The sequence below is a fragment of the Eublepharis macularius genome, chromosome 7 (assembly GCF_028583425.1).
Source record: "Eublepharis macularius isolate TG4126 chromosome 7, MPM_Emac_v1.0, whole genome shotgun sequence".
Taxonomy (NCBI): domain Eukaryota; kingdom Metazoa; phylum Chordata; class Lepidosauria; order Squamata; family Eublepharidae; genus Eublepharis; species Eublepharis macularius.
In genome coordinates this window covers 84,956,624-84,969,785 of record NC_072796.1, presented here as the reverse complement: position 1 = coordinate 84,969,785, position 13,162 = coordinate 84,956,624, and the positions used below count along the sequence as shown (strand labels likewise).

The following is a 13,162-nucleotide window of genomic DNA, read 5'->3' as shown; positions in this document are numbered from 1 at the left end:
GACACAGTATCATACCAAAAGTTTGTAACTGTCAATAATAAAATAAAAACCAAGATTAATTATGACCCCAGATTACAAGTTAGAAACCTCCAAAATATTTATAAGTATAAAGTGTACATTCATAATTAAGCAATACATTTGAAACCAAAGTGGAAAAATGCAAACTTTTGTTTTGTTTTGTTTTTCAGTTGGCTGAGGAGAAACACGTATTCTAAAACTGAACCTAAATTTAGGTTGCCAATGCTGTCCATCAGAGAGCATGCTATTTTGCATTTTGTCAAGTCGTACAAGAACACTTTTGAAAGTGCTGGCAACTTTATAAAAATATTAAGTATCAATGTCACTAGAGGTCTTTCTATTGCTGCTTTGAAATATAAATTCTAGAGGTGATTGCTTTAGGGGGATAAAAAACCAAAATTGACTTTGATGAATAGGTGTTATTTTACATCTTCAGGCAGCAAGTGGCTTTCTTGGATTAACATCAATCGTGGTACCTGTAGATAACTACATTCTTCAGAATACAGAAAAGCTGCTAAACACAAAACAGGCTGTGTGGGGAGAATGTTTAAATTGCAACTGAGTAACTATACAGTGCCATGGAAATAAAGGGGAGGGAGCAGAATGTTGCATGCTTGTTAAAAATCCGTATTGACTCAGACATTGATCTCATACATTCTTGGTCAACCAGGAAGTGCAGCTTCAGAGCTATTTGTTTGACTACTAAACTAAAAAAATGATTGAAGCTTCCCTCCCCCTCAAAGCCTATTTCCCAATAAAAGTAAAAAGTAGCAACAGAGTAAAGTAAACTTATATGCTTGTAACATATACAGATCAAAAGGTTTTTTTTCTAGGAAAAAAGGTGGCGGAACTAAATGAGGAAGAAACACATCAGATTCTTTGAAATAATATTATTTTCAAGCACTATTGCCAAGTATTTTCAAGAGGTGCTGGAACTCTGTTTCACTGCATTCCCCCTGAAAAAAAGCCCTGCATATCACTAAAATTCACTGACACATCCAAAGGTCTTTGTAGATCTCCTTAAAGAAAACTAAAACCTCCAGAATTGTCTATTAAATAATATATTAGCCCTCCCTTTACTATTCTGACAGATTAGTTGCTGCATCACCTCCTGGTTTTGGTCTATAAATCCTGAAAATATTCTTAGTTATTGATAATATCTAAACATGGGTAGCCATTTTAAAAAGGCAGACTTCCTTTGTTGCATGAACATCACATGGCCATACTATAATAAAAGAAATTAAATGTGTTAATTTTTGTCACTGTCCACATATTCCATAAAGAATTATTTCAGTTTAAAAGGTCTAAAATAGAGACCATGAAACTAGTTTGCTTTGTAATGAATTTGGGAACAAGATCATAAAAATGTCAACTCCAAATTTTATAGACGATATCAACTTAATACTTTAGTGGAAAGAAATAATAACCTGGGCAACATTAATTGTTTAATAGAATTTACTTCAGTATCAAATATTTTAATTTTGGTAGTTACTAATGGGAGATAGCCTGTGTAGATCCAGCATGGAATGTAGAGGTGGCTTTGCCATGAAAGTCACTGGAAAAATTACCAGTAGGCCCCAGTACCCCGGAGGGCTGCCCTTCTCTGAGGTTCCCATCCCCATGTCCCCTACATCCATGGGGAGTTTGGTTGCTACTGTTGCCTCAGCCTTGGTTGCTACTGTTGCCTCGGCCCTGCAGGGCTATGCCAGTTGCCTGACTGCAAAGTCCTCCGTCATAGGTGTATCATCACCTAATACTGTTGTGCTGCACCTCCTGCTTTTCCTGGTTATGTTGTTTGCTTCCTGCCACCTCCAGCAGATGCAGCTACTCACTGGCTAACTCCAGTGGGTCCAGCCAGCTTCTCCCATGCTACCAGCCAGGGATGATAAGCCACAGCTGCCACAGGCAACAGGAAAGAAGTAGCATGGCTATCTGAAGCAGAAGCCACAGCACCCACTTTTAAACAGAGATTTAGTTTGGTTCCTGTCCTGCCCATCAGTTGCAAACAGAGAGTTTTTTTTAATGATTGGCTGTACTATTCACTGACCCATTTGTGGCTTTTGGGTAGGGTATATTCCTTCCCAACAGTGCAATACCATGCAATTGACTTTTCCTGCAAACACAGTCACCATTTTCCCTGCTGTGCCACTGCAAGGCTTTTTGAAGACTTTAAAAAATGGTACCATTCTGTTGCTGTGGTTTCTGAATTCCCAGCTTTCATTTATTCTATATCTCCAGCCCTTTTCTTGCAAGACAAATGGTTAGAGACTAACTTTTTAAATATTGAAAGCTGGGAATTCAGAAATCATGGCAAAGGTTCATTAGAATATTAGTACACACGTTCACAATAGCAAGTACACAATAGTGTCATGTCTGTCACCCCTCCATGCCATTATTTTCAGCTGAAGTGTTGCTGTGAACCAGTGTTTTGTGCTGAACCATTGTTCTGTGCTGTGCCTTGATATCATGTTGCTGATGCCATAACTTGCCTTGTATTCATAGGCCTGCTGTATCCAGAGTGTCTTATCTCCTGTGCTTTGAAGATCAGTGTCTCTGACCTTGCAAACTGGCTAGTTCTCAGGGGAAAGAAGAATACTGTGTTTCATTCTTAATCTGTTGCCTCTCTCCTTTGTCTAGACGAAGCACGTAAACTATTTAGGGAGTTTTCAGAACTTCGTGCCAAAAGTTATGTTTTCCTGTTGGGAGAGGGGGATATGTACTTGGGACCTATAAGAACTATAACTTTTACAGATCTTGTTATTCCTGTCAACCTTCTGATCAACCTGTGGACATATCTATGAACATGATTTGATTCCTTGAATAAAGCCTTTTCACCCAAGACCATGGAGTGCTTGCTGTGAGGGTACAGGGATCTATCTGCCATAGCCTGTAATCCATAAACCTGACAATTTTTAACAAAGTTCTCCAGTAACAGCAGGGGAAAATGCGGGGAAATGGTGTCTTATGGCCTTCAGTGAAGCCATAAACAGTCACAATTAACAGTTAAATTAGTCACATTTCATATAATTGACATAAATAAATGCTTTTTTTAAAAAATGCAGTTTGGTGTTAATCTCAGCAGTCCTTATTGATGTTAATGGCTGCTATTCTGTTTGGATTAGTAGTGATTTGGCACATGCTCGATTTTGTAAATACCTGATATAAACCTATTCAGCAAGCATTCACAGCTTGGCAAAAACCAAACATACAGGGCTAATGTTGGATCAGCATCCTTGAACACAGCAAGTTCAACTGTCAAAGACATTTGATGCGAAATTCCCAAGTTTCATATTTGACTTTGCAAAGTCCCAAACAGGGACCTCTAGTGACTTCTTAGTTCTCTAACAGTTAATTAAAGAATTGAGTTAGCATTCCTAGAGCTGCAGGAATGGTGCACCAATAAGGCGGCTCTTTTTCCTGTGCCACCCACCAGGGATAGAGCCACAGGCCTTGTTTGGGCCTTTTTTTCTTTATAAGTGGGTCGTTATTTCCTCTAATGTAGATTACATGAATGCTATTCAATGTCAAAGTCTACATTTAATGAAAAAAATAATCAGAGGGAGTTGCAGGAGTCCTATGGAACTTTAAAGATTATCAAAATTCTATTCTAGCACAAAATTTTGTGGTCTACAGCATTCTTCAGATTCTTATGCTGGAATAAAAGTTTGTTCAAAGCTAAATTCTTCACTCTTTTTTTAAAAATAGATTTTATTGGATGAGGTGATATAAAATAGTTGGCTAATACATACAACTTATCCAAATTAAACCTTTCTAAATATATAACCCCACCCCTCCCCTCCCCCTTTTCTCTATTGACTTCCAACAACACTCGAACCCCCCGTTTATTCATAGAGATTATTATTTCACTATAATACAATTATATTATGTTACCCATGGTAGAGATCTTATATATATTCCCTTCGTTAAAATCTTACTTAATAAAATTTAAAATCCCTCCAAAGACCACAATTGTCCTTTAACATCGCATTTCTTTTCCAAATATTTCTTAAACTAAATTCTTCACTCTTCAGGCATTCATGCATCTCTGCTTAGTGTTTGTTGCTGACTAAAAAAAAAGGAGCTGCACTGAATCACCATATATATATATATATATAAAATCAAAACATTCGTCCAAATATAAACCTTCTCTTCTTCCTCCATTCTCCCCAACAGAGTTTGTTACTTCTGGCAACAGACATCTTATAAGGTTTTGATTTGCATTTTGTTTACCTTTGCTTCAATTTGCTTAGTATCTGGATTTTGGAACAAAAATTTGATCTTGCTCTTGCCATCATCAGAAGAACCTTTAAGCTGGGAAAACTTGTATCTCCATAATACAGCCTATGGGAAACAAAAATACATAGAAACACATCAACAAACAAAACAGAAAGAGACGGAAATGTCCTTCATATGTATCTTTATAAACTACCAACCCAACGAAATTAAAACTGTTTTCCAATCTGAAGTCTCTTTGATCATAGAGCTCTATTATACTTTGAGAGTATCTGGTTCAGAGATTTCACCTGTGAAAAGTTCTTTGAAACTCTTTCGCTTTACTTGATCCTGGTTAATTCAAGAAAAGGAAAAAAACGTTACAGTTCATATTATATCAGAACTCTGGTTAGCCAGATTAATGTCCTAAACACCACTAATTTTCATAATTTCATAATTAAGGTTAAATCTTCGGATAGTTCTCATATTGATTCTGTTGGCAAGATGGGCAGATGAAGTTACAGGGGGAAACTCTGGAAAGTTATTTGTTGCTTTATTCTTCCACCCATTTCTATAAAACTCTATGTCTATGATCCAGAGCTTTCTTGCTGCTTACTGCACACATATGTCGTAAATTGCACTTCCAGCACCAATATTGATTCTTGGACCACATGTACACAGAATCACATTAAATAATCAAGTATTTTGCCTTCAAAGAAGGGACAATTAACACATTTCTATGGGCAATAGACCCTCACTTCTTTAAATAAATTATCCTCCCCAAAACTTAAGAAATCTTATAAAACCTCAATACCAAATAAATGTTGTTAAACAACTTTTATCAATCTTGGCACAAAAGTTGTAGTCATCAACAAAAGGTCTTGTCTAAGTTTATATCTTTATTTAGGATATTTTTATGCTTCTCTTCAGATTTCTGTTTGAGGCAGCTTACAAAGTTTTTCCAGATGTAAAACTGGGCTTCAGGAAAGCAGTATAAACCATGAACCAGTGCCTGGAATCAGTAATGGACTGGATAGGGGCAAAGAAGCTGAAACTCAACCCAATTAAGACTAAGGCACACTTTGTCAGAAATATGTCTGAATTGGGGATGGGTTTTATGCCTTCTTTCGATAAGGCTGCATTCCCTTTGAAAACCCAGGTCTTCAGCTCGGGGGTGATGTTAGATACGTTGCTGCTTACTGTTCAGGCTGTTGTGGTCCAGTATCTGCAGTGTTTTGATTAGAGTTGGTAGAGCCCTTCAAGACTGACTTCCGTAGAGCCACTTTAAGCCTCAATGCTCTTTCATGGTGTTCTTTAGACATAAATTGTCTGCATACCGTACACTGCAAGGTGTCATGGTCCTTGCTCAGACAAAGTAGGCATTTTTCATGCCCATTGTATTGGGCCATCTTAGTTCCACATTGTGAATGCTTCTTGAATAGTGCCTTTGAAGCCATGGAGCTGAAGGCCCAATACGGTGATGAATGTGGCAAGGCTGGAAGATATGCAGGCAGTACATCATTGTACCGTCAGTATGATACTATGTCAGTATAACCCACTTTCCTACAGCTGGGGACATAGGAAACAAACATATTTGGGGAGACCATCAGCCACTCTAATCTAACCTGTGCTACTGCTGTCCAATCACCTATGATATTGTTACCTTGCAAGATCAGTACCTCATGAAGCAGACCCAGCAGACAGTATAGCTCCCTTCAAGGATGATCAGTAGTTACACTATGTCCCTCAGCATGGGGTGCCCACCATAAAGAGGGAGGTGACTCAATAAGAGCACCATGTGCAGACCTTTGGAGCCTACTTGCTCTTTCCTGTTACTGCACAATGTTATTTCTTGTGTTTCTTCGGACTTTATGCAGGCAGCCATCCAACAGGGGAAGAGGCCAGGAATGATTTTATTCACACTATCAGATAGTAGTGTTGATCCTAGAACATAACCACCAGCTGCAATGACCAGTGTCCAACTAGCAGCTCTGCTGCTTCATTGCCAATTTTCTTGTTCTAACCTAGCTCCTATATCATTACCAAACAGCACTGCAGACAGCTTGACAAGCACAATTGTCCCTTCATGGGCATGCGTGTGGTCTGCCAGTGCAGCATGCACAGGCACAGGAGCCTTGATGTGAAGATTTACGAGTTAAAAAACAAACAACTCTACAGATTTGCCACAGCTAGCTTTTAGTTCACTGCAAACCACACAAAGGCTGTCTTTGAATGGTTCTGGGAACTCAGTAGTCCATGAGCTAATCAACAGGAGATCTTCCCCTAACTTGGACACAGAGGCTCAGTTTCTGCACACTTTCTTTGCCCCCTGGGTTAACTGAGAGATGGAACATTTCTCCAAAATCTTGCATGGCTCTCAGTTTTGAGTAGAATACTTGGATTAAAAAAAAAAACACACAGTGAAATACTTTCAGCTTTCACGCCATTTGCTTAACTGATTGATTAAAGGCTGTTCTTCATTATCAATGCAGATTTTGATATGAAAATGGAAACTCAAGGAAATTTGACTTGGGTCTTTAAGAAAAATCTTATACAAGATCTTGAATGCCCATAGAAAACAGACGGTGGTGTGTAAGTCTTTACAAGCCAAATTTATTCTTAAGGTCAGGTAAATACTTTGGGAAAATTATCTGCAGTGTTCTCCAGGAATACCTGAGGCATGTTTTTGAACAAAATCAATGGAAAGGTACACAGTGACTTGAGTATAGATCAGGCTTGCAGTAATCATGATAATGTAAGAGCTGATGGTATGTCATGGGCCTGTCAAAACAAATTATTTGCTCCAGGTGAGTGAGTAAAGTAGAATTCTATAAGGCTGGAGAAAACATTACAAGGACTGAGGCTGAACCTAACGGCTTGTCTCTGCTAGGGAGTTGATATTTCTATTACACAGATAGTGCTGGTAGTAGTGGAATATTTTGATTAAGACATTTGGGTTAGGTTTCTTCTGTTAAGGAAATACAAGTATGAAACTATAACTATGTTCATTATGTCTGTTAAAGCAGTTTCTGATCAGAATGATGGATTCTATTACAGGAACTACAACACAAGATTTCTTAGAGAAAAAAGCAGAACAACGAAAAGGAAAGAATAATTTGTGCTTGAATTACTGGTTACTCACACTGCAGAATTACTGATATGACATTTGACCAATGTGGAGTGTGGATTTTCTTTAACTAGATTATAAAACAATCACCCTGATCTAGTGAAAGCAATGTGCAACTAGGAACCTGTTTGCTGGGGAGAACGTAGAAGCAGCTGGTCTAGGAATTTCTTTGATATGTTTAGCAGGTTGCCAATTGATGGCAGGGCTGTTAATTTTGGGAGAATGATGTATAGATGCTTCTTGCTTTACTGCTTCTTATCCAGATCAGGGTCACTGTCTAATATAGTAAAAACGTTGATAATATATTTTAATAGTTTCATTTTGTGCTCTTGTCTGTGTAGGGTTTCCGGTTCTGGTTAATAAATTCCTGGAGATTTGGGGGTGGCACCTGGGGAAGGTAGAGTTTGGGGAAGCAAGAGAGCTTGCGGGAGGGGGTATAATTCCATAGAGCCCACCCTTCAATGCAGTCAATTTCTCCAGAGGAACTGATCTATGTCACCTGTGGACATGTGTTGTGTAATTCTGGAAGATCTTCAGCCACCACCTGGAGGTTGGCAAGTATATGTCTCTGTGTAGAAGTTTGTCCCTATAATTATAAGTTTGAAGCTGTAAGTTTGTGTATAGCTTCACATCCTCAGGACTAGTCTGCCCATAATGCTGAGGGAGAATATAAAAGCAAAGAAAAGTTGGAGGAAGAAAGGCAAGGGGTGTAGAAAATAAATGTCCTCTAGCTCAGGTATTTTTTAAAAAAACTTCATAGTGAGTATTTGATAAAGGAAGAGAAGCTAGAGTAATTGACTTCAAAAGAGTATTTAATTTTTGAGTAAAAAATGTAATACCTGGAACCAGAGTATCTGTACCATACAGATCCAGAGGAGTTAGCCGTGTTAGTCTGTAGTAGCAAAAATAGAAAAGAGTCCAGTAGCACCTTTAAGACTAACCGACTTTACTGTAGCATAAGCTTTCGAGAATCACAGTTCTCTTCTTCAGATGCGTGGAGGGTAAGAAGAAGCTGGTCAGATATATAGGTGGAGAGGGGAGGGCGGAGTAGATGCAATCAGTTGATTCTGATAATGGGATCAGTTTACTTCTGATAATGAAATCAGTTACTTCTGATAATGAGATAACCATTCATAGTCTCTATTCAATCCAAGCCTGACTGAGTCAAATTTACATATGAATTCCAATTCAGCAGTTTCCTGTTGAATTCTGTTTTTGAAAGGTTTCTGTTGAACTACACTGACCTTTAAGTCCTTGATGGAATGTCCTGATAGATTTAAGTGTTCTCCCACTGGTTTCTGGATGTTGGCATTTTTAATGGCAGATTTGTGTCCATTTATTCTTTTGCACAGAGGTTGGCTGGTTTGTCCAATGTACAGAGCAGATGGACATTGTTGGCACATGAGGGCATATATCACGTTGGAGGATGAGCAGCTGTAAGAGCTAGAGATAGTGTAGTTGTAATTGTATTTCCTGGGTAGATATGAGGGCAGAGCTGGCATCTGGGTCTGTTGCAGGGTCTGGTACCTGTGTTGGTGACTCTGCTAGCCGATTCATGGTTGTAAGTGAGAAGTCGTTTAAGGTTGGGAGGCTGTCTGTAGGCAAGGAGAGGTCTTCCACCCAGGGCTTGTGAAAGAGAGGCATCATTTTCCAGGATGGGTTGTAGATCACTGATGATACATTGGATGGGTTTGAGCTGGGAACTGTAGTTGACAACCAGTGGTGTTCTGTTGTTAGTTCCTTTAGGTTTGTCCTGGAGCAGGCTATTTCTGGGTACTAGCCTGGCCCTTTCCATTTGTTTCCTCACTTCATTTGGTGGGTACTGTAGTCCCAAAAATGCTTGTTGTAAATCTCTTAAATAGGAGTCCTGATCAAGAGCATTGGAGCAGATACAATTGTAATATAAGGCTTGACTGTAGACAATTGACTGAGTGGTATATTTAGGGTGGTAGCTGGAGGCATGTAGATATGAGTATCAGTTAGTGAGTTTCCGGTATAAGGTGGTATTTATCTGTCCATTATGTAGTTGTACAGTGGTGTTCAGGAAGTGTACCTGTTGTGTAGAAAGGTCCAGGCTCAGGTTGATAGTAGCATGAAAGTTGTTGAAGTCCTGATGAAATCTCTCAAGGGCTTCCTTCCCATGGTTCCAAATGATGAAGATGTAATTCAAGAATCTTAAGTACAGGAGTGGTTTCAGTGGATGGGAGCTGAGGAAGCATTGCTCCAAGTCTGCCATGAATATGTTAGCATATTGTGTGACATGTGTGTTCCCATGGCTGTGCCATTAACCTGTAGATATAAGCTGTCACCAAATTTGAAGTAATTGTGAGTGAGTATGAAGTGGTAAAGTACCATACAGAGGTCACTTCTTGTAGCCTTACCTTTGTTGCAGCATCGAAGCATACAAAGCCCGTACCAAAGTCAATAGTAAGCCCCATAAGATGACTCTCCAGCACACAGGCATATGTTTTGCACTAGAAACAATTGGAAAAAACACAATATATTAAGTAATACTTCAGTTAAGCACATACAACTAAAAAAATATAGTTGCATAGTGGGGATGGACTAACGTTCAACAAGCCTGTATAGTCAAATGAATTACGCGCAGTAAACATTCCTGACTCTGTTTAAATGATAAATTAGATGAGACTTTTACAGACCCAAGAACAGATATTCTGTAGGAGCTGTAACAGTAAATAGTAGCTTTCAGGGACCCTGATTCAGACCGGGACCAGAGAATGAGAGGGCTTTGAATCCTTCTCCCATATCCTTCTGGCTTCAGCTGGCCCTCTGGGGCTATTTGTTCTGCAGCAATAGCATGGTCTCCCTTGCATCTTGAATATGTAAGCAATGCAGAATAAGTAAGTAAATAAAGTTAAGCAGAGTAGTTCATTAAGCACAGGTAAGCATTGGTGTGTGTGTGTGTGTGCGTTGATGTGGCAAGAAACACACACAGAATCTACTTACTTTAGTAAAGAAAATAGTGTCCTTTTATTTAGGAACTCCACTCAGGACAGGATAGAGAAGAGATAGTATCTAGTCTATCTATTTAAGCTAGGATGCTTATGGATACATGGAGCAAGCCCTTGCCATGGTGGCAAGATGGAGAGAGAGTGTGTGCAAGGAAGGGAGATGAAGAAGAAAGGACAGAAGGAAGGAAGTTGCTTGAGAATATCAAGTCATTCTAAACATTACTTCCTTCACGAGTTCTCCACAAAGCCAACCTGGGCTCATGCAGATACACAGCAGCTTTGAGGAATGGCTTGCATAAAGAAGGAGAGCCCAGACGGGCTAGGAAAGCTGCTGTTGGGGGAAGGAGAACTCCTGCCTTTCTCCCAAGCTTCCCCCCACCCATGCAAAAACAGTGAGGGGGGAACAGTTTTCCCATTTCTGCTTCCTCACATGCACAAACTATCTCCCTGTGGAGCAGATGAAATGGAAAACTGTCCTGCTCACACACATTCTTTTTGCATGGGGAAAAAATGGGGCTTTTTCATGCAAGCCATTTCTCAAAGCTGTTGTGTGTCTGTGCAAGCCTGGATTGGCTCTGTAGAGATCTTGTGAAGGAAGTAACATTTAGAGTGACTCTCAGGCTACACATCATAAGGGACAGCATCAGACAGAGCAGAATGTCTTTCTCGCTCTCTCTGTAGTAAGCTCCCTTTGTAACCTGCGGCCAGGAAAAGTCCTTCACTTCTTACAGAACGTAGCAGCATTCTGAGCACCAAGGTGGAAAAGCAGGAGAAGACTATTTATTAACTTCTCTTCCTGCAGTAGCCAGTCCTACCACAGCTTCTTCCCTCCTTTCTTACATGGAATTATCTCTGAAGGAGGAGCAGCAGCAGCATACCAAAGATAATAAAGTGGGAAAGATGTTATTCTCAGGCCTGGATTAAAATTAGAGTAATTGGTGCCTTTATTTTTAATATGCACAATATTTATTTAGCACATATTTATCTTGTCCATCCTTCAAGGAGCTCAGGGAAGAATTATGGTGTTCTCTACTCTACCATTTTATCTTCACAACAAAACTGTGAGACAGATTAGGATGAGAGAAAGTGACTGGACCAATGTCACCGAGTGAGTTTCATGGTGAATGGGGATTTGAACTGAGTCTCACAGATCCTAATCCAGCACTCTATGGATTGCGCCTCACTGGCTGCTGAGGTTCACATTCCAAGTTTGGGAGATTCAAACAATGGTAGCCTTGCTCCTTAAGATACACTGAGGGTTTTAAACCACATTGTGTTTATGAGGGGGGAAAGATACCTACTGTAATGTGAAGACTGAAATCTTTCTTGCTGTACCATTCTAGAGTACACTGATAATTCAGTCAGTGCTCATATCCATGTTAAAGGGATTGGCAGTTAAATTATATTTTGTAATTAGTATATATTTTATATTGTTTAAATAGTGCTTTATTATTATAATAGCTATTATAGCTTTTCATATATAAATTATTGAAATTTAATTTTAGAAAAGAACAGCATTAAACACAGAGAACAATTTGGAATGCTGCTAATTTTGACTAAACTACTGCTTTTGCATAGCTGGCTCCTTTCCTGAAGCTGACTTCCACTAATGGCTGTAAGATAAAGCACCAAGTAAACATAAGCAACATTTCAGTCTCAGTAAAGGAACCTATGTTCCGCCATCACACATCGAGCATCTTGTTAAAGATAAGAGTGAAAGCAATGGGTAAGAAAGCCACTTGAGATGTAGGATGGTATTACTGTAACTGTTTTCTTTACTTGAATTCATAAGAGCTTGGGGTGTGCAGCTGTTTGGGGACGTAAGCAGCTTCAGTGGGGAAAAAAGAGCTGGAAAGTGTACATCCCCATGCAGTTCTGTTGCCTTCCATGAACTGGAATTTTGTGGAAATGTATAATAAATGGAACTCCTTTTGTATACAAATTCTGCATACTGCTTTTTTATTTACAGATCAACATAAGGCAAAGAATGAAACCATGAAGTATAATATTTTCATGCATTTACTGATAATTAAGATTCAGAAAACAGAAAGCCTTTAACTTTCTATGATTGTCCTGATTGGGTCTATTTTGGGGGTTCACCTAGCAATTCTTTGTGGAAATGCATTTTAGATTGATTTTTAGACTTTAGCTGAACGTATTATTTTTTTCTACTTTTTTCAAATAAATTATCAAGAAATGTATTGAGCACAAAAATTGCAAAATTTAGATTGGTAAATTATCCAACCTCCATTTTAGCAAACAGTTACTAAAGCAGTTACTTAAAAAACCTAATTTCTATTCAGTGTTTGTCATTCTAAAAAAACTTCCTCTTTTTTAATTTTTATCCCCACCTCCATGTGACATTTTGTTCCATGTTGTTAAAATGACAGTGCAACACTGGGATTCAATTAGTGACACATTTCACTATCAAATTGCTCCTTGCTGGAATGGTGGTTTCTGGTTCATAATAGAAAACATAAATGGCTCATCTCAAATTGTATATTTTCCTGTCAAATGTTATCATTAAAATATGAGACACTGGAGTACGTGAAAAGGCCATCCTTTTCACAAGGAGAGATGTATGTGAAGGTTTTATCTTTTTAGATTAAAATAAGAGACAAAAATCTTTTGAACTATGTAAGACAGCTGAAGATCAAACAGTCAAACTAGATGTTACCTTTTTTAAAGAGTCAAGTCCAGGGTGCCCAGACTCAACTCTGTCTAACTTTAACCACACAGAAGCAGTGGGGACTGTTTGTTTAAAAACACAGGAGATTTTGATAGAGCTGGGACCTACAATGTAGGAGGAGAAGGGTCTCTTGCCTTTCCCTCC

General features: G+C 38.9%; 1 protein-coding gene across 2 annotated transcripts in view; it reads right to left on the bottom strand.

Moving 5' to 3' along the window:
* Positions 1–13,162, bottom strand: part of SNTG1 (syntrophin gamma 1) — a 188,696-nt gene that overhangs the window by 7,281 nt on the left and 168,253 nt on the right. The window contains exons 15-16 of one of the 2 annotated variants that reach the window (XM_054985264.1): positions 9,739–9,831; positions 4,249–4,359 (exon numbers count right to left, since the gene is read on the bottom strand). In XM_054985264.1, coding sequence (XP_054841239.1) covers positions 4,249–4,359; positions 9,739–9,831 — 204 coding nt within the window. The remainder of the gene's footprint in view (positions 1–4,248; positions 4,360–9,738; positions 9,832–13,162) is intronic. The other variant, XM_054985265.1, reaches the window with a different exon arrangement.